Raw genomic sequence first — 21,302 nt, 5'->3', positions numbered from 1 at the left:
TCCTCGCAGAGCAGATCCAGCCGGGTTTATCAAGGGAAAATCCAAGGGCCCGGGTGAAGTGAGGGTGAAGAGAGAAACAGGAGCAAGCAGGAACACAACCTCTGCTGAAGGGAACCAGAGGCAAAGAGCCAGGAGCAGGGCTGGGGCCAGGGTATATAACTGGAGGAAGGCAGGAGGGCTCAGGGTACAAATTATCCAATGGGGAAGGGAGTCAGGACTGGAGTTAAGGTGGGGTGACACGGGACGCACCAATGGGGGAGCAGAGTGGGAGGGGTCTCTCAGGGAAAGCCAATGGAGGAACGGGGAGTACAGAACATTCTGGAACTGGGGGATGAGCAGCAGTCGATTGAGAACAGCACATTCACATTGACAAGCAAAGAACCATGGGGAATTGCACCAGTCTCTCACCTTAACTTAAACAGTGGTGTCCTCCCATGGTATTCCAGGTTCGTCTTCTCCATGGCTGTGTCCTGCATCTCCCCCTTTTTTATTTATTAAATAAACATTTCTCAGTGTTTTGTCAATTCTTTTCTTAAAACACATCAGTGGTGCTGAAATGATAACAACTATGAGAAGGACCCCCAATAAACTTGTAAGAATGGGGGCCACCCACACAGGAAGGCCCCACTGCATGAGAGTTTTGTCCATCATGTCCACAACTTTATTTTCAGTAAGAAGAGTCTTCATTTGCTCTGGCATTTGTTTGATGGTGGCCTGGATCGATGTGCTTTTCCATAAAAGGTTAAAACAACAAAGTCCTTTGAAATCTTCACAACCATGGCCATAGGAGAGCAGCAGGAAGTCAATGGCCGCTCTGTTCTGAAGGGTGGCATGTCTGGTGCTTTCCTCGTCCGCTAGAAGGTCTGATAAGGCAGCGGATGTAGCCTTGGTCTGCTTACTAAGCCAGCACTCCAGGTGAGAAAGCTCACTGAGGGCCTTCACAGCTGCAACCCATGGTAGAAAGATGGAAACAGCGACCCTCTTCGTCTTCCCCAATTATAAATTTGGCCATCACAATTTTGATAGAATTGGGAGTACGATCTTTTCTAGGGCACCAATTGAGTTTCTTGTTTCCAATTTTTAATTTGGGTAGTGTTTGGGGTGAGGGTAGTAAGCTGGCCAAGACTGCAGGGGCCCCCTTTGATCTTCGAGGGGATCCCTGCCCACTCCCTGTCACCACAGATGAGAAACACTCCCTTGGGAAGCACTCTGGGAAACGGAGAGGACTTAGATAATGTTTTGGCAGTATAATTGCACCAGTCAACATCATTGTATCTCTTATCATTTGGTGATATATCTTTTCTCACTATCATCTGTGGTTCAGATTTCTCATGCCAATTTTGTTGGGGTGGCTTGTAGAAAAAGTTGACACAAGAAGTCGCTTTGAGGAGCCCGGTAGGTCTCGTTCTTGGAGGTCCTGTGGTGCATGGGGTAAGATCTTCATCCACTCGTCCCAGGTGTCTACCAGGGTGGGCTTCTTACCTGCACAGGCATATTCATTTGGTGACAGGGGGATTCCCACCAGACATGTAGACAGCGGGTCTTTTGCACCTCCCATGGCCATGCAAAAGTTATCCTGCTTGAGAGATTTCCCCAGTGTGACCCATAGGTTTTCTGTTGGTTGTGGCATGACCCATCCAACCGCTGTTTGGATGCACAGGAGCACAGTGATGCTGGCAGCAGCTGTTAAGGTATTTCGGGGTGTCCTGGGAGTGGCCATCTGGTCCTCCAGTGAGTCAGGTATCGACTGTTTGAGCACTGATGGAAACATGAATGGTCAAGTTAGTTGTCACTGTAATTTTCTTCGTTTTGTCCCCATGGTAGGGAGGGCGAGGGATTGGCAATTGGGGCAGGTGGAGACAATTGCCTTGGCTTGGTCTCTGGAAATCTTAAATTGACCTACTAAAGCTGGAGCATTCTGAGGGAAGAATGCATGGCTTAGACGAGCCTGTTGAAAGACATGTGGTGCAGCGGGGGAAATGTGGGTGGCACTTGCTGCCATTGCTAACAAGTCTGCTCTCCAGTTGCCCTCAGTGATGTATCTTGGCAGCTCTGTGTGCTACCGGACGTGCAGGATGTGATAAGGTTGCTCTCTGTGGGAGATGAACCAAATTAATTCAGAGAGCAAGCTGTAGAATTTTTTATTTTGGACTTCCTTGATCAGGGCATGCTCTGCCCGCTCTGCTATCCCAGTGACATATGCAGAACCTGTGACTGAATTGAAGGGTTGTTGGAATGTTCGAAATGCCCTCACAGCTGCAGCAAGTTCTGCAGTCTGGGGGGAACCTTCAACAACACTTGCTTACATACTATAGAAACCTTCTATCAAACCTTAAAAATTCTCTACAAATTCATTTCCAGCATTACTGGGTCTGGCACTGCCCAGATCTGGTGTTTGCTGCCACCTCCAGCGCCCAGATCTGGAAATTCCCTTGTTCCGGCAGAGCCAAGTCCAGCAATTTTCTGGTAAAGAAAGCCAAAATCTGGCAATTTCCCACTGCTGACACTGGCAATGCCAAGATCTGGTGTTTGCTGCCACCGCCCGTACCCCAGTCTGGACATACTCGGTTCCAACACAGCCCAAGTGCAGCAGTTTTTTGGAAAAAGAAGACAAAACGCAGCAATTTCCTGGTGCCAAGACTGTCACCACCCACACCTGGGGTTTGATGGCACCGCCCATGCCCAGATCTGAACATTTCCCTGTGCCACCACAGCCCAAGTCCAGCAATTTGCTGGCAAAGAAAGCCAAAACCAGGCAAATACCTGGTGCCTACACTACTCCGATCTTGTGTGTGCTGACACCGCCAGTGCCCAGATCCGGAATTTTTCAGATGCCTGCACAGCACAATTCCAGCAGTTTGCTGGCACAGAAAGGTCACATTTGGCAATTTTCCAGTGCCAGCACATTCCCCACCAAGATCTGGTGTGCGCTGGCACTGCCAGTGCCCTCATCTGGCAATTTCCCAGTGCTGGCACAACCCAAATGCAGCCATTTTCTGGCAAAGAAAGCCCAAACCCGGCAGCTTCCCGGTGCTGCCACCAGCACCACTGTCTCTGTCTCTCTGGGAGCCGCTCAGGAACCCTGGGTCAGTCCCAAGTCGGCAGACACCGGGGGCAGCCCCGACACGGCCGACAGCGGGGAGACACTCTCTGTGCCCCAAGGGTACTGAGGGCACCTGGGCTGGCCGCCTTTGCAGCACAAGAGACACCAGAGACAGCGGTAGAAGATAAAGGGCCCACTCTTAGCAGGGGTTAATCCAAGGTTTTATTCCAGGTGTCCCAAAGGAGCCCCTACACCTCAGGGGCCTCCTGCCCAGAGCCCGGGAGATGTGCCAAGGTTACATTTAAAGGGAGGTGGAAACCCAAAGTAGAGAACATTTGACTAACCAAGAAGTGACCCTAAGGGATGGGTACTGGGGGATGGACATTTAGGACAGCGTATGGGGCACGGCTTGGGGGGCTGACCCCTGGCCTCTGGCTGATCACTCGACATCCTGGACCGAAGCTTCTAGAGGGAGGGGATGGGATGCTGAGTGATTGACAGAGAGCCAGGGTGGGGATTTGGGGATGATCTCAGCAAGGGCAAAGGATTACACAGGGAAAGGGAGGGGGGTACCATCTGGGATGAACCATTTGGGAAAAATATGGGGATTCAAAACCTAAACTATCGCAAAGTATTACAATGTATGAAAACACACTACAACACACCACCCAGATCTGGTGCCTGCTGCACAAGTGCCCAGATCCGGAAATTTCCCAGTGCTGGCACAGCCCAAGTCCAGCAATTTGCTGGCACAGAAAACCAAAATCTGGCAATTTCCTGATGCCAATACAGGCGCCCAGACCTGGTGTTTGCTGCCACTGCCAGTGCTCACATCTGGATATTTCCCCGTTCTGGCAGAGCCAAGTCCAGCAATTTTCTGGCAAAGAAAGCCAAAATCTGGCAATTCCCTGCTACCGTCATTGGCAATGCCAAGATCCGGTGTTTGCTGGCACCACCAGTGCCCAGATCCAGCAGTTTCCCAGTGGCAGCACAGCCCAAGTCCAGCAGTTTGCTGGCACAGAAAGAAAACCTGGCAATTTTCTGGTGATAGCACCAGCACCACCCAGATCTGCGGTGAGCTGGCACCGCCAGTGCCCACATCTGGCAATTTCCCTGTGCCAGCACAGCCCAAATGCAGCAATTGTCTGGCAAAGAAAGCCAAAACCCGGCACCACCCAGATCTGGTGTGTTGGGCTTGGTTTAAAAGAAGAGGGAGACCTCAGCTTAAGGCCGTGGGAAAACCCTCTTTAGTTGGGGTCAGCAGGAGCTCCCGCCCATAATCCTCTTGTTCAGTTATGCAGATTGTTACTAGAAAGTTCTGAGTTCTCTTTGCTACCGTTGGTTACATTTTACTGCAAAAATTGTAATATTCATAATCTTTCCTTCCTCTTGGATCCTTCCCTCAGATCCCACCTTAACCCCTCCCCATATATAAATGTATAAATATCCCTGCAGGACCCTGGGCCTAGGCTTTTTTCTGCTTTGCTCTGTGTACTGTGCACGCCATCCTGTTTGTTGTGTTTGCCTTCATTAAAGTTCTGTTTCCAGACAAGCAGATGAAAGCAGTCTCTGTCTGTAAAGTGGCCAGAGCTGGTTCTCAGGGAAACCACTGGCCAATGGTCCGGACGAGGACCAGAAGGTTTCACTGGTGTTTGCTGGCACCGCCAGTGCCCAGATCTGGAAATTTCCCTATTCTGACACAGCCCAAGGGCAGCAATTTGCTGGCACAGAAATCCAAAACCCGGCAACTTTCTGCTACTGGCTCTGGCACCGCCCACATCTTGTGTTTGCTGTGCCAGTACCCAGATTTGGAAATTTCCCGGTGCCAGCAGAGCCCAAATCCGGCAGATTTCTGTCGCTGCCAACGACACCACCCAGATCTGGTGTTTGCTGGCAGCGCCAGCACCCAGATCTGAAAACTTCCTGGTGCCAGCACAGCCCAAGTCCCGAGATTTGCTGGCACAGAAAGCCAAAAGTTGGAAATTTCCAGGTTCTGGCTCCAGCACCATCCAGATCTGGTGTTTGCTGGCAGTGCCAGTGCCCAGATTTGGAAATTTCCCCATGCCTTCACAGCCCAGGTCCAGCAATTTGGTTTTAGCTAGCTTAGGCAGAGAAGTTCCTGGGACTGGGACTTTCCTTTTTCTTGGAACTGTTTAAACCTGCTCTGGACTGAAAACCCAGAAAAACACCTGCAGCTCACACCTGTGGCCCACTGAGGTCTGGGACGCTGCATTCCAGCACCAGAGGGACTTAGAAGAGAGCGAGTGAGCCAACTACAACCCACAAAAAGGATTTTCTGAATTTGCCAACTCTTCAGCACAGTCAGAGGTTTCATTTAATATTATTCATTTTTCATGCTTGGGAATACTTTACTTGTTAAATAACCTGGTTTTCTCCACTTTTCTCCAGGGAAGTTTTTTCTGGAACTAGTAGGGGGAGAGGCCACTGGAACTTGCTTTCTAGAGGGACCCCTTTTGGAGGTTTCCTCCCAAAATTTGCCCTAAAGCAGCACAAACAGTCACAATGGAAACTTCACCAGTGGCACAACACCCCAGCCCACCAGGAAAAGAAAGGACATGTAAAGTTCTCCAAACATTTGTCCTGCTTTCCTGCAAAAGTCCTGCTGCAGACACTGTGCAGTGTGGAAAGCCAAGAGAAGCTGCAGCTGGTGGCAAATCTTGGGACAGAAGCTTGACCTTGTTCTCCAGGAGAGATTCTTGGCAAGAGCAGACAAGAGAAGATTCCTGGAAAACTGAAACAGCTTTCCAGAAGGGAAATGTAAATGAAAGAAACAATCCAAGATGTTTCCCTCTATTTATTTCTCTGCTCCCCTTTTCCATGTTGCACTACTTCTCCATCCCAGTAATTCCAGATGCACTGCACCTCTAAGATCGGTGGCTTAGTGATTTTTAGACACTCTAAAATACCATGAGGCACACACAGATTTCCTTCCCCTGTCTTTACTGGAAGGCAACACTGGAGATGTAAGTGCAGTGCTGGCTCAGGTAGGAATCCTAGCCCAAGGGAAGGTGTCCCGCCAGTGTTTGCCCCTCAGCCAGGCCAATGCAGAGCAGCAAGCGAGGGGATTGCTGTGCCAGTGTGCAGGAGTCAGGGCTCTGCGCCTGGGCTCAAGGCTGCAAAGTTCCCGTGTTTGGACAGACTCAGGGGCTGTGCCCGGGGCGCGCGGGGCTCGAACGTGGGGCTCGTGGGGCGAGCGGGGAACGGACACGGGGACGAACGGCCCCGGTGCTTCAGTTGCAGCGGCGGCAGCGGCGGCGGCAGCAGCGGCGGCAACAGCGACAGAAGAAGCAAAAGCAGATAATCTATAACGATCTTTCTCCTTCTCTCTTTCTTTCTCTGTCTCTCTTTCTTGGTCTTTCTCTCTTTCTGTCTCTGTGTCTCCCTTTCCCGCTGTCGGGCACCCTTCTCCCGGGGTCCCTCGCCCGGCGTCCCTCTCCTCTCCCCGCCTCCCTCTCGTGTCCCCGCCTCCCTCTCCCCCTGCCGGGCCGGGCCATGCCCCCGGCCCGCCCCCGGCCCCGGGCGGGGCTGCCCCGTGCCCGGCCCCGCCCGTCCCGCCGCGGTCTCGCCTCCGCCCGGCTCTGGCCCTACTGGCGGTGGCGCTGCTGGGCGGGCATCAGTGCCGTGTGCGGGGGCGGCATCGCCGCCCTTCGCCTCCGCCTGGCCCGAGCCCGAGCCCGGCCCCGGCCCCGAGGCAGGCTCCAGCCCCGAGCCCGGCCCCGGCCCCGGCTCCTGCCGGGGCCCGCGGAGGACACAGGCGGCGCGGCCGCTGCCGCCGCCTCCGCTGCGGCTTCCCCGGCCCGAGCTCCGCCGCTCGGCAGCGCGGCCGCCGGCCCCGAGCCTCCCGTGCCGCGTTGCGAGGAGCGAAGGCCTGGGCATGGCCGGCCCGGGGCGGCTGAGGGGCGCTCGGGGGCCGTTGCTGGCCCCGGGCCGAGCGCTGACAGCCGCGTCCCGCCCGCAGGGACGGCGCCCGAGGCCCTGCAGGAGCGCTACCGCCTGGGTTCGCTGCTGGGGCGCGGAGGATTCGGCAGCGTCTTCGCGGCCACGCGGCTCTCGGACGGCGCCCCGGTGAGCGGCGGGGCCGGCGGCGGGCGCAGGACGAGGGGGCGGAGGAGGAGGAGGAGGAGGATGGGGCTTGGCAGGGCGGGCGGCGAGCTGAGCCCGCTGCTGTCCTTGGCTTGCAGGTGGCCATCAAGAGGGTGCCACGGAACCGCGTCCGGCACTGGGGCGAGCTGGTGAGTGAGCGGGGCCAGCGGCAGCAGCCGGGGCTGCCGGGCGGGGATGAGCCGAGGCCCGGCACGGTGGAAGCTGCCAGGACGCCTCGAGGGGGAGCGGGCGTGGGCGCAGCGCAGGGCGCAGAGCATCCCGGGCTGGCTCAGGGCTTCCCCAGGCCTGGCACGGCATCGGCCCCACTGAGGGCATCGTGCTCCTCCCGCAGCCCGACGGCAGCAGGGCCCCGCTGGAGATCGTGCTGCTTGCCAAGGTGTCCACTGGCTTCCCCGGCGTGGTGCAGCTCCTGGAGTGGTTCGAGCTGCCCAAGCACATTGTGATGGTGATGGAGCGGCCAGAGCGGTGTCAGGACCTGCATCGTGTCATTCGGGCACGGCGGTTCGTGCCCGAGGAGGTGGTGCGGGAGCTGTTCCGCCAGGTGCTGGAGGCCGTGTGGCACTGCACCAGCTGCGGGGTCCTGCACAGGGACATAAAGCCAGAGAACATCGTGCTTGACCTGGCCACCGGGCAGGCCAAACTGATTGACTTTGGCTGTGGCACCTACCTGCAAGAGACAGCCTACACCCACTTTGCAGGTGAGCCCACGTAAGGGTGTACTCCTGGTCCCGGGATCTCATGGCCAACATCTCCCAGCCCAAGCTGGCTGTGGCAGCGGGGATTCTCCCTTTTGCTGCCAGTCAGGGGACTGAGTCTTCAGCTGAGTTGCTTTAGAGCGGGGCTGGGTGGGGAGCCATCTTCCAGCCCTGCTGGCAGCCTTTGCCAGCCACTCTGCCCAGGACTGGGGCTGGGCTGGGGCAGCCAGCCCGACCAAAACCCCCGTGGGTGGGGGTAGCAGAGAGGGGGGCGGAACCTGTGCCCCCGCCAGTTTGGTGTGCAGGCGAGAGGAAGGGCTTGCACTGCTCAACTCGCTCTGTTTGCTTTGGCTTCCTAATATTTTAGGGGCAATGCAGACAGGCAGAATAAGGGCATGTTTTCCCCAGCACAGAGAGGGTTTTTCCTTTGCTTGTCATGGTCAGGCTTAGCCAGGGCTTCCTCTGCCCTCTTCTGACACCAGTGGCTTCTTTTCCAAGCCTTAGTTTGTGCACAAGTCCCAGGTGCTGGCGAGAGGGCAGTGGTCACCCTGTGTGCCACTGATGCAGCCCCCGCAGGCCCAGGGATGCTGGGGCCAGGCTCTGGGAGCAGCAGCATCCCCCTGCTGAACTCCATCTGTATTCCATAGGAACACCGTCCTACAGCCCCCCGGAATGGACCCACTTTGGCTGGTACCATGGCGAGGCAGCAACGATCTGGTCCCTGGGCATCCTGCTGCACCAGATGGTCTGCGGGGAGCACCCTTTCAGGAGGGGCCGGAGCCTCAGCTGGGGCCAGCTCCCGCTGCCACAAGGGCTCTCTCAAGGTGGATCCTCTTCTCTGGGCACGGGGGGAATCCCAGTGCTGGGAGCCAGCAGCGGGCTCGTGAGCATCCCGCTCTGGCAGCTGCTGAGGAGGTGGCACATGTCCTGCTCTCCTCCAAAACAGGGAATTGATAGGAAAGTTTAGGCCCAGCCCTGAGCGCATCCAGCAAGGCCTGGGCATGGGAATAGTGGGGCAAAGCAGACAGGAGCCTTCTCTGGCTGACCGGCAGGTTCTGCTTTCTCTGCCCAGAGTGCAAAGATCTGATCAGGTGGTGTTTATCCGTGAACTCCTTGGAAAGACCCACATTAGAAGACCTGTTCTCTGATCCTTGGGTGCAGGATATTCCTCGGCCCTAGAAGAAGGGAGAGAGCCACACGCACACTTTGATCCAGGGCCCTGGTAAGTTGCAGCTCCACACATGCCTTGGCAATCAGAAGCAAAGGAACCCAGACCTTTTTGTGCTGCCTGTGTCACTGCACGGGGGTCATGGGATGGGCACACGCAGCCCTTGTTCTGCAGCTGAGCTGCTCTGCCCAGCACTGGTGGCCGCCATCCAAGCTGGTTTTGCTTGTGCTGGTTCCCTGACAGCTGGGGCCCTGGGCAGAGCCCTGAGAGCCTGGTCTGCCCCCAGGGAAGGAGAAGGAGCCCCTGGAGAAGCTGTACCGGGTGGGGATGCTGCTGCTGCTGCTGCTGCTGCTGCTGCTGCTGGAGACAGCCAGGATGGCACCAAGGATGAGAAGCTCTTCCTCAGCCTGGCCACTGGAGGCTGAAGGTGATGGACTTTGATTCTGGCACCTTCTTCAAAGCCAGACTCCACAGGGAATTTGCAGATGAGTCCCCACCCGGGGAAATGCTGCCAGATTTGGGCATGGCCCAGCCTGGCTGCGAAGCAAAGGTTGCCCCTTTGCTGGGGCAGATGCAACTCATTCTTCAGTCGCTGCCCAGCTGCTTTTGGCAGGGCTGGGGCATGGGCTGGGCTGGTACAAATGGGAGTGGGCTCCTGGCCCTGCCAACAGCCCCCAGCAGCCACCGTGGCCTGGGCTGGGGCTGGGGCTGGGGCAGCCAGCCCGACACAAACAAAGCCCCATGGTGGGAGCAGAGGTGGGACTCCAGAAGCTGTGCAGGGGCTGCTTTACTCTGCAGGCAAGGAAGGGCTGGGCTGCTGCACTGCCCTTGTTTGCTTTGGGATCACCGTGATTTTGGGGGGCAGTGCAGGGTGGAAGTGAGAAAGTGTGGGCTTCCCTCAGCCATGGCTGGGTTTTTCCCTACCATGTAGGAGTTGGGCCTTCCTCAAGGCCCTGACAGAGATAAGAGTTTTTCCCGTTTTTCTTGTTTTCCCTTTTTGTCTCTAATCTCTTTTCAAGAATGTGTTGTTTGTTTTTCCAGAGGAAGCGTTCCAGGTGGTCCAGTGTGGATGGGGAAGTGCTTGGGAGCAGCTGTGGCGTGGATGGGCGGTGGCCTTGGAGAAGGCTGAGGACGTGGTTTGGGAGCAGCTTTTCTTGCAGCCGTGGCTGACGTGAGGTGGGTCCCTGTGTGCTTGGCAGGGTGGGATCAGAGCTTTTGGGAGATGGCAGCGAGCACAGGAGCATCCTGCTCTGGGCAGCTGCTGAGGGCTGGATGTGCCGTGGCTGGCTGCAGGCTGGGCACATGTCCTGCCCTCCTGCTCTGCTGCCCAAGGCAGCAGGGATGGGCAGCTCTGGGCACAGCTCTGGGCACAGCCAGCATGGCCTGGGCACCGCAGGCCTTGGCACAAGGGCACAGGAGCCCTCAGCTGAGGGGCACTTTCTGCTTTCTCTCCTTGCAGCCGGGCTCTGCGGCTGCTGAGGCTGCTCTGGGCTCTGCCAGGGCTCTGCTGGGCTCAGCCCTGGGCCCAGCTGGGCTGGCTCTGCCCTCCCATTGCTCTGACAGCTTTGCATCAGACGAGCCCCTTGCGAGCACAGCGCCTGAGCTTTCTGCTTTGGCAGGTGAGTGAGACTCTGCTGCAGGCCCAGAGATTGCAGCTGGGGACACACATCCAATTGGCAAGAACCCAAACCCTCCACAGTCCCAGCTGAACGCCTGGATCTGCACAGGGTGTTTGTCTGTCCCATTCTTCCTTCTTGATTGGCTGGAATTGTGCAATTGCACTTTCTTCCCTCTCTAGAAGTGCCTGAGTGGGCCAAAGCTGGCGAGTGGGCCGTGTTCCTGAGGCAGCGCAGTCTGGAGCTGATGGATGGAGAATTGCCCTTCTGCACTGCCCAACCAGAGCAAAAAGCCCTAAGTGGCACTTGGTGTCTCTAAGAAATCCCTGACAGTTTCAAAGGGAATGTGCAGCTCCTTCCCAGGCTGAGAAGGAAGGGCATCTTCTAAAGGATTTGGGCTTTGACAGAGTTTCCATTCCCAGTCCTGCTTGGAGCGGGAAGGGCACAAAGCAATTTCCTCTTGCTTTGAGCACAATTTCAAATGGCAATGTTGGAAACAAAGCCCAGAATCTTTTCAAAGGCTGCTGAGGTCAGTAAGATCCATGCCATCAGCACATTTACAATGTAAATAACTGAGTTCCCCTTTAAAAAAGATCATTTACCTCTTAATGCAAAGTTTCAGAAGTTTTTCACTAACATTTGGGTTTTGTTTTCATCTTTCACATTTTATATAGTTTTTTTTCTTTTTCCTTTATTTCCTTTATATAGAAAACATGTCCTACAAAAGGAGTGTCCTTTGCTCCTGGTTCCTGTGTGGAGCAGCTCCCTTCCTGCTGGCTGAGCTGCTCAGGCAGAGCCCGGCAGCTCCTGGCCCTGCAGGGCTGAGGCTTTTCCCCGTTGCTGGGCACAGACTGATGGAGCAGCACTGCTGAACACGGGCACACACAGAGGGCCCAGCAGCAGCTGCCTTTGGCCACCTGAGGCTCCAAGGCCCAACCTCTGAGCAGCCAGGGCTGGAAGAGACTGGCAGCATCTGATCCCTGACTCTGGGCCAGGGCTGCACAAATGACCCCACAGCAGCAGCAGCAGCAGCAGCAGCAGCAGCAACAGCAGCAGCAGCAGCAGCCGCAGCAGATGGAGCTGACTTTCAGCACAGCCCCTGGCCCTGTTCCCTCCCGTGTGCAGCGGTGTCAGAGCAGCCTGAGGCACCTGGGAGCCCCCAGTGCCAGCAGGGACTTGAGATGGCAGCCCTGGGCTCCTGGAGGCTGTGCAAGGAACGGAGCTGGGCACTCCCTGTCCATGGGGAGCTTGCAGATGGAAAAGGCTGCTGTGCCCAGGCAGCTCCAAGGGCACAGAAAGGAGGCTCTGGAGCACTGGAGCTGGGCCAGTGCCACAGTCCTGGGCAGCAGCCAGCCAGCCCTGGGGGAACAGAGGGCACAGCAAGAGGGACAGAAGCAGGCAAGGGCAGAGACTGGGAAGAGCCAGGCCCGCGAGCAGGAGCAGCTGCTCCATTGCACTCTTGGAGAAAGCTCTTGGCTGCTTCAAAGCGCTGAAAGGCGTGAAGGGCAGAGAGGAGGCCACAGCAAACAATGCTCCTGTTTGCACAGCCTCCCCTCTGCGTGTCCCAGAAGGAATTGGATGGACTGGATTCGTCTCTCCGAGTGGTCTCGTTCAGCATGAGCAGCTCAGCAGCAGGAGCTGAAGGAGCTGAAGCCTCAGGCCACAGGAGCTGGGCAAGAGGGAACTTCTGGAGCGCAGTAATGCTGCTGAAATAGCCCCAGCTGAATGCAGCGGATATCATCATGGAATCACAGAATCCTTTCTGTTGGAAAAGCCCTCTGAGCTCACCCAGTGCAGCCGCTCAGCCAGCAGTGCCAAGCCCAGCACTAAAGCACGTCCCTGAAGTGCCAAGGCCTGCACAGCAGCCCTGAGTGAGGCCTGGACAGCAGGCCCTGAGCCAAAGGTGGCCTCTGGAGGAACCTTCCAAGCAAAGGTTATCTTTGTATCTGCTCCCGGATGAGATCTGCATGGTCATTAGCACTGTGATAGATGTAGCCACTCCTTAGTGAAACATGGATGGCCCTTTGTGTATTTAGAAGCCAGAGAAGGCCATGAAATCTGACATCTGGCCTTGTGTGGGGCTGAAGGATCAAAGTCAGCTGCCTTGGCTCCTCCTTGAGGCCTGGCCAGGCTTTGGGAGGGAGCCAAGAGGAGGATGAAAGCAGATGTTGCCACACTAGCAGTGCTGTCAGTTTGTTCATGCAGCACTGTCAGAGCTGGGCCCTCTCCCAGCGGGCTTGGAGCCTCAGCTGGGGCTGGAGGCACCTGCAGGAATTGCCAGTGCCCAGGAGTGGCTCTGCAGCCCTTGGCTGTGACAGCTTCCCCAGCTGCTGTGCGCATCTGGGGGATGGGAAAGGCTGAGGGTAAATGCTGCTGCATCTTTCTGAATCACTGCAGGCAATCTTTGGTGGGGATGATTGGGTGCATTGCTGAGCTGCTCCTTTTGTGATTCTTTGCTGCTCTGAACTGCAGGAAATGACACTGATTCCTTCAGCTGGAGTCTGTGTCTTTGGTGCTGACTTTGCCCACTGGTCAAACCAAACTGGCCCAGTCTGGCCAGATCCCAACCAAATGTCACTTGTTCAATGTCAATGTGAGGCATCAGTGCCATCAGAAATTCCCAGATGGGAAGCCCTTCCCTGGAGTTCCCTGGCTCTGGAGTGGGCTGAGGTGGGAGCCCCGTGGGAGCAGTGGGGCAGTCGGGTAAAAGAAGCTGCAGCCCTGGATGTCTTCAAATGCATCCAAAAACTGCACATGGAAAAGGAAAAGGACTTGTGGGTTTGGGCAGACAAAGATGAATTTGTTAAGAGTCCATTGGAAACAGCACCTTCAGAAGGAACAATTATTGTTGGAATGCTCCCACATGGAGCAAGAGCAAAAGGTTTTAATCTTGAGCTCAGCTGCATTTGTACCAGTGAAATATCAATATACTAAATAACTATATGTATTTATTGTATAATAAGACCTTAATATATGTATATATGTATTTGTATATTTATATATATATATATTATATATATATGTCTGTATCTATCTGTCTATATGTATATCAATATGTATATCTACATATGAAATAATAATAATGTGAAATAGTGCTGACAATACTAATTTGGTAGCTTTGGCTGCTCAGGGATGTAACACTAAATACCCTACAGAACAGGATTGGCCAGGACCCTCATGTCAGTGGTCAACTATGTGAGATTGTATACAATGTAAAAAGGAGGAAGGGAGGAAATTGGCTATTTTCCCAGGGTTTGCTGATACTGTGATGCAGAGTGCTTTGTCTGTTGCTGTGAAAAATACAGGGATGAAGCCTGCAGGGTTTTTCATGTACCAGACTATGCACAAGCTGCAGGATTGGTTGAACGGGTGAAGGGGTTGTTAAAAGAGCAGTTGATAAAATGAGGAGATGGGAACCTTTGCCCATGGAGAACCCATCTCCCAGATGTGCTCCATGCCCTGAACAATGGCCCACGGGGGAAATGGAAACCCCCTGGCTGTGCACGGCTGCCCCCAATTTGCAAATCCAACCATGGGCAGTGAGACTTGGACTGCCTGGGAAATTGTTCTGGCTGTGATGGCCCCTGGCAGGGCCAGCCCAGAGGCTGCAGGGCTGGGCCTTCATGCATTGGAATTAATGAGGAGAAATTCAAAGCAAATGAGAGCCATCAATACTGAAACAGGAATTCAGATTCCTCCAGGACACTTTGCTTTGGTAACTGCTCCCTTGGAGCTTGGCCTTGCAAAGTGTTCATGTCATGGCAGGAGGAATTGATGCAGAATATCCAGGAGAAATTACAGTAATTCTGTTAAACAATAGTGACCAGGATTGGATTATTCAACCCCATGACAGGGTAGCACAATTATTGATATTGCAATTTTGAGAACGATTGTGAAAAAAGGAGCTCCAGCTGCAATCACCACCGTTTGTGGAGATAAAGGGTTTGGATGCAGCAGTCCTAATAATGGAGCCAGAGTGTGGGTCCGGAGGCCAAATGGCCCTCCCGAGGCAGCTGAAGGAGCAGCTCCTGGGAAAGACAACTCTGAGTCCTGAAAGCTGGGCAGGAGCAATGGGAATGTGTCCCTGCAGCCAAGGATTGTGTGTGAGAACAAGTAGATCTGACAGGATATTGTTTTACACATGCTGCCAGACCAAATCTCCCTGTTTGCCCCAAGGGCCCCTTTGGCAAATGCTCTGATCCACGGGGCTCCATGGGAAGGCTGCTGTGACACTGAGGGACTTGCACAGGAATTGCATCCAGGAGCCTGGGAGCCCCTCAGGGACTGGGACCCGGCCCCTTCCAGCCAGAGGGGAAAGGGCCCCCCAAGCCTTGTTAGCCCCAGACAACATGGTAAAGCTGAACAGCAAAGGGCCTGGGGGCATTATTCTGGAATTAAAAAGGTGCCAGCTCCATGGACAACAGAATTCTTGTTCCTAACTCCAAGGAGATTGAGAAAAAAGAATGAAGAACGGTGTCACTGAAGTACTACTGATGTCTGTAAGGTGTACCTTGATAGTCAGCCAGAATCTTTGTCTGCCACAAACACCTCTAGTGTTTGACCAAGGGGTTAGTCATCAAAATGTAATGATGAGTTCTGATGGATTGCTGAGCTTATCCTTTTGTAATTCTTTGCTAATGATGATGTGCTTTGCTGAGCTTATCCTTGTGTAATGCTTTGCAGCTGTGCATGATATAAATGCCACAATTCCTTCAGTTGGTGTCTGTGTCTTTGGTAGTGACCCTGCCCACTGGTGAAACAGGGCCCCCTCTTGCCTAAGTGTTAGCTGGGAAGGCAAAAAGCCTCCCTCCAAAATTGCCCCCTTGCTCCTTGTTCCCCCCTTCATAGCCTGAGCATGATGTGCTCTGGTCTGGGCTGTGCCCGGGGTCAGTTGGGGTCACCTGTCCTGGCTGTGTCCCCTGCCAAGCTCCCCCGCAGCCCCAGCCCCTCCCCAGCATGGCTGGACGAGGGGCAGGACAGGCCTTGGCTGTGCTGCAGCTCAGCAAGAACAAAACCATCTCTGCGTGCTCAGCGCTGTGCTCAGCACCCGGCCCAGCAGTGTCTCAGTGCCAGGGGCTGTGCCCTCAGTGCCTGCCAGGGCTTTCCATGGCAACTGCCAGGCCAGGTGCCCCAGGTGTCCCCCCCAGTGCCGCTTGCCATGGAAACAGTGCCCAGCCCTGCCCCTTTCTGTCTGGCTGACCTGGCCTTTGGCCCTGGCAGTGCCCTTGGCTGCTGGTTCCTGGTGCCCGAGCGGCCAGCGCGGCACAGGGCAGGTGGCCATGGCACAGCCCCCAGCAAGGGATCCCCTCTGGCTCTGGGCACTGACACCAGCCCTGAGCAAGGGGCCCAGGGCAGCTTTCCATGCCCACCAACCATCACAACGGCTCCGGGCATTGCTTGCCATGGCACCAAACCAAGGAACGGGTCCCCGTGGCCGTTGCCATGGCACCTGCTGGCACCAACCACTGTCACTGCAATTGTGCCTGGAACAGCCCTGGCACCGCTTTGGCCTCAGGGTTGCCATGGCAGCCCAGGGCAGCAGAAGCTCTGCAGACAAGGGGCCATGGAACCTGGCTGCAGAAATGGCTCCTGGGGCTGCTTTCCAAGGAAACCTGAACTGATGGCGGTTGCCATGGCACCCAAACCCAGCACTGGGGTCCCTGCAGTGTCCATGGCAACAGCCCCTTGCAATGGCCCACTGCCTGTTGGGATGATGATCCACCCTCACAGCTGGCCCAGGGCAGGGCTGGAGTGCTCTTGGTGCCACCTTGGGCTTGGCACACACTTGAGGAGGATGTCTGTTTGCAATGGGGAAACTCAGGAGTTTTAGATGGCTTCAAAACTCAAAGAAGGGAAATCCCTCTTTGCCGAGTGCAGCCACTTCTCCAAGCAAAGCAGCTCCCAGGTGAGTGAGGAGAGACACCATGGGCTTGGGGAATGTGGAGCAAGGTTGTCCACACTGGCTCAGAGCTCAAGGCACAGCTTCTCTGAGCAGGCCAGACCTCCTTAGGACAGTCCCTGCATCAATATCAGTCACCGAATGCTGCAGTCACTTCTTGTGTAATGGGAACAGCAATAAAAGACACCCTTTCAAATAGGAATACATATTTCCTAGAAGCTCTTTGAACTATTTCTCCATAACTTTGAAAGGAAACCCTCCTAATGAACTGCACAGGAGCAGAGGGAAATCAAGGCAGAGCCATGGTTTGTCAGGACTTGCTTGATCCTCATGAGCCTCACTGTGCATTTGGAGCTGAGCCCTTGAACCTCAGGGCCTGGGAGGAGATTGCACAAACCTTGCCAGGAGTCAGAGTCAGAGGAAACACCCAAAGTGTCTCCAGGCATTCATGGCTCCCACTGAGGTCCCTGTCCAACACAGGCTCCTCATGGACTCCTTGGAGGAGAGAATTGGTGGCCAGGATGGCACAAAAACCTCTCAGACACTCAGTGTGGAAAGGAAAATCCAAAGTACCTTCAACACCTTGAGTGTCTCAGAGCATGAATGAGCCCCACTGAGTGTCAGTACAAAGCTCTCCAGGGACTCATTAACGCAGATAATTGGGGCCATGATTGCACAAAGCTCTCCCAGAGTCTGGATCCAAAGGGAAACACCAAGTACCTTAAAAGAACTGAAGTACCTTGAAGCATTCATGAGCCCCACTGAGTGGTGTTACTGACAGAGCCCCTGCAGGGACTAATTACAGCAGGTAATTGGAGGCCATGATTGCACAAAGCTCTCAGAGACTGCAAGGCCAAAGCCAAACCCCAAGTCCTTTGAAAAAGCTGCAGCCCCTGCAGGGAGCATTCAGGAGCCGCCAGGGCCATTGCTGAGCAAGGCTCCCCAGGGACTCCTTGCAGCAGATCCTTGAGGCCACTGGGATGTGGGCTAGGGGGGGATGCAGAGGGCAGGACAAGGGGCTGGCAGTGCCCAGCCAGGCTGGGGCTGGGCCAGGAGGCCCCAGGGCCTCAGCACAAGGTGTCTCCTCCCAGCCCTTGCTGGCACAGACCCTGCTGTGCCCCAGGGCACCAAGCCTTGGCTTCTCTTTGTCCCCAGCTGCCATCAGTGCCTCCAGTTCTCTGCTCTGCCTGGGGCCTGGGGACACTTTCTCTGTCGTGTCCCTCAGTGGGAGCCACTACAAGTCCCAGAAACTTTGGAGTTGGATTGTGACTTGGAGTTCTGCAGAGGCTTCTTCAGCTCCCTCTCAGGGACTGATGTTCAGGGCCTGAGCACAAAGCCCCAGAGGCTCCTAAAGTCCTTGTGCTGTGTCTGTGCAGCTGAGCTGGGCCGGGCTCCTGGCCCAGAGGCAGCTCCTGGCAGGGGCAGCAGAGCTGCAGAGAGACAGCTCTGGGCAGGAGCAGCTCCTGTGCACAGCCCAGCAGGGCTGGGGCACTGCCTGCAGCCAGCCCGGGCACAGCACAGAGGCACAGAGAGCTTCAAGCAGGCAGGGCTGGGAAGGGGCTGGGAAGGGCCTGGGGCACAATCACTGCCAGCCCTTGGCACAGCAACCTCTGGCTGCAGGACAATGCAGCTGCAGCTCCTGCACTGATCTCCTAAAGCTGCAACATCCCAATGCCTGCAGACTCTGGCAGTGCATCTCTGAGGATTTCTGCTGCAGGGGAGCTGAAATGCTCATGAAGCTCTCACATGCTGAGCAGTCACAGAATATTTCCAAGACAAGGATTTTGATTAAAATGAGGCAATTTCCTAAGACTTTGTCTTCAGATTCCTGCTACTGGAGAGTGGCAGGGAGGGGGGATAATTATTAAAGGATGATTATGAATTATTAGTTCTGAATTTTGGCAAGTGGTGCCTGAGACCACCAAACTGTTCCTTCTAGTGACCAGCAGGTTCACAGGAGATCCCTAATGTGCCTTCAGCCACTGTGCCCATGGACAGCAGCAGCAGCAGCTTTGCTGGAGCCATCAGGCTCAGTCTGAGCTGTCCTTTCTCCAAGCTGCAAAGAGAAGCTGCCCCCAGGCAGTGCCCTGCAAACAGGCAGGGTTCTGTCAGGCCAAGGAGAGTGCACAGAGCTTTGGGCTCTGTGAGTTGTTGCAGGGAGAGATCAGGCACAGGGAAACCCCTGCAGGAGGAAAATCTCCAGGAGGCAGAGAGAAGATCAGGGAAGGAGAGAAAACAGAACCCAGCAATGCTGTGGCAGGGAGAGTTGAGAGATGTGCACAGGATCCCCTGCAGTGCAGCCCCTGCCTCTGAACAAGCCCCCTCCCTCCTGTGCCCCAGCCAAGCCTCTGCCCTCAGGCCCGGGGCTCCAAGGTGTGCAGCCCCTCCTGTGCAGGCAGAGCTGCAGCAGAGCCGTGGGGCAGCTCTGCAGCCCCGGGCCCAGTTCCCTCTGCAGAGCACAGGGCTGGGAGCAGCTGCCCGGCCCTGGGGGCTCTGGAGGGGCACAGCTGGCTCAGGGTGACGCTGTCCCCAGGGCCCGGCTCTGGGCAATGCTGTCAGGGCAGCCAGGGAAGGAGCTGCATCTCCCTTCAGCCAATGCCAGCAGAAGGACACGTGCAAGTCCCTCTGACATTTCAGTCCAGGCTGGGAGCTTCACCCCAGCGTGCAAACCTGTCCTGGAGCATCTCTGAGTGATAACATCCATGGGCAAAGGCAGAGGTGTTGTGACACTGAAAATGCTGCTGGGCTGGTGGAATGAGCAACGTGAGTCCTTGGCTACAAAGGTGGAGCTGGGCTCTGCTGGATCCATCTGCTCTCACAGCACCTGGGGTTTGTAAGAGGAACGTGGGAGTGTGAACATCCTCCAGCTGAGCAAAGTGAAAGCCCAGAGGAACTGCAAACAGAATGAAGTGACAGATCATCTGCCCCCAGTCTGCACTCATTATCTTGCCTCAGGGAAATCACTCTGTTCTACCAGAGGGCAGCAGAAATGCTCAGGGTTTCTGATATCCAAGAGTACCAGGAAGTCCATGGAAGGAGCTTAAAAAGAAAACATCAGAACTCTGAAACACAAGAGCATGTCCGTGTGTGTTACAAAGGAGGGTGTGTGGGAAGTGGCTTTGATTTTGGTTACAGGTATTTCCTCTAACCCTTCACTGTCCTTTTCTCCATGAACAGGTGCCCATGTGCAGCCACAGCAAATGTCCAACAGCAGCTGCATCAGCCTCTTCCTCCTGCTGGCATTGGCAGAGCCGGGGCAGCTGCAGCTCCTGCACTTCTGCCTCTTGCTGGGCATCTCCCTGGCTGCCCTCCTGGGCAACGGCCTCATCATCAGCGCCGTAGCCTGCGGCCACCACCTGCACACGCCCATGTTCTTCTTCCTGCTCAGCCTGGCCCTCCCTGACCTGGGCTCCATCTGCACCACTGTGCCCAGAGCCATGCACAATTCCCTCTGGGACTCCAGCACCATCTCCTACTCAGCATGTGCTGCACAGGTCTTTTTCTTTTTGTTCTTTATCACAGCAGAGCTTTCATTCCTGACCCTCACGTGCTCCAACTGCTACGTGTCCATCTGCAAAGCCCTGCACCACGGGACCCTGCTGGGCAGCAGAGCTTGTGCCCACATGGCAGCAGCTGCCTGGGCCTGGGGCTTTCTCACTGCTCTGCTGCACATGGCCAATACATTTTCCCTGCCCCTGTGCCATGGCAATGCCCTGGGCCAGTTCTTCTGTGAAATCCCCCAGATCCTCAACTTCCAACCCCAGGGAACTTGGGCTTCTTGCTGTTGGTGCCTGTTTATCATTTGGCTGTTCTGTGTTCATTGTTGTTTTCTCCTATGTGCAGAACTTCAGGCTGTGCTGAGCATCCCCTCAGAGCAGGGACAGCACAAAGCCTTTTCCACCTGCCTCCCTCCCCTGGCTGTACCTCTGTTTATCAGTGCTGCAGTGTTTGCCTGTTGTTGCAGGCTCCCAGCCAGGTCATAATTAGCATTGTCTCCATGATTGCAGAAGGCTGATCCATGGCTTTATTCTACTATATTATATCATATCCTACTGTACTTATTAAGGAACTCCTCCCCTTACAGACAGTGCGATACAGCTTTGCCCTAATTGCTCAATCCCTGCAAACACCATGCAGTGGCCAGGCAGAGCTGTCAGCAAAGGAAGGGCCCAGCCAGGTGGGGCAGCCGGGGGATGCCGACAGCCTGCAGGGACAGAGGCCAGGGCAGGGACACCGTGGGACAGCCTGGGCTGCACAGGGCACAGGGATGGGCAGCAGCTGCAAGACAGCCCTGCCAGAGCCAGCTTGGGCAGCACTTTGGCCATGGCTGCTGGGCCTGGGGCCAGGAGGGGACAAGTGACCCTTGCAGGCCTGGGGCCTCATGGCCTCCTTGTCCCTGCTCAGCAGCCTGGCAGGGGCCACCCCACGCTCCTGCCCCTGGCATTGCACATCCCCACATGCCAGTGCCCATCCCGGGAAGAGCCCTGAGCCAGGAGGGAGGGACAGGATCTGCCTGGCCAGGCCCTGGGGCTCAGGCCTTGGCCCTTTGCATTCCTGAAACACATCCAGGTGTGCTCAGCACCAGAGACACCTTTGCCTTGCTTGTGCCCACCTGGCATCACCGCCTGCAGTGTTCTGCTCTAGCTGGAACCTGGGGACGCTTTCTCAGTTGTGTCCGTGACAGGGATCTCTTCAAAGTACAAGAAACTTCAGTGTTTTATTATAGCTGAGTTCTTGAGGGTTTTGTGACATCACT

General features: G+C 55.5%; 1 protein-coding gene across 1 annotated transcript; it reads left to right on the top strand.

Moving 5' to 3' along the window:
- The first annotated feature begins 251 nt into the window (after window positions 1-251).
- On the top strand, window positions 252-20,533 carry LOC143696394 (serine/threonine-protein kinase pim-1-like). The gene is made up of 6 exons (XM_077192528.1): window positions 252-264; window positions 7,023-7,129; window positions 7,246-7,296; window positions 7,500-7,866; window positions 8,511-8,687; window positions 20,511-20,533. Exons 1-6 carry the CDS (start codon window positions 252-254, stop codon window positions 20,531-20,533), a joined length of 738 nt encoding a protein of 245 aa, XP_077048643.1.
- Window positions 20,534-21,302: the final 769 nt, after the last annotated feature.

This window comes from Agelaius phoeniceus, chromosome 34 (assembly GCF_051311805.1).
Source record: "Agelaius phoeniceus isolate bAgePho1 chromosome 34, bAgePho1.hap1, whole genome shotgun sequence".
NCBI lineage: Eukaryota > Metazoa > Chordata > Aves > Passeriformes > Icteridae > Agelaius > Agelaius phoeniceus.
Note: the sequence above shows the minus strand (reverse complement) of the source record. Positions and strands in the feature narration are given on the sequence as shown.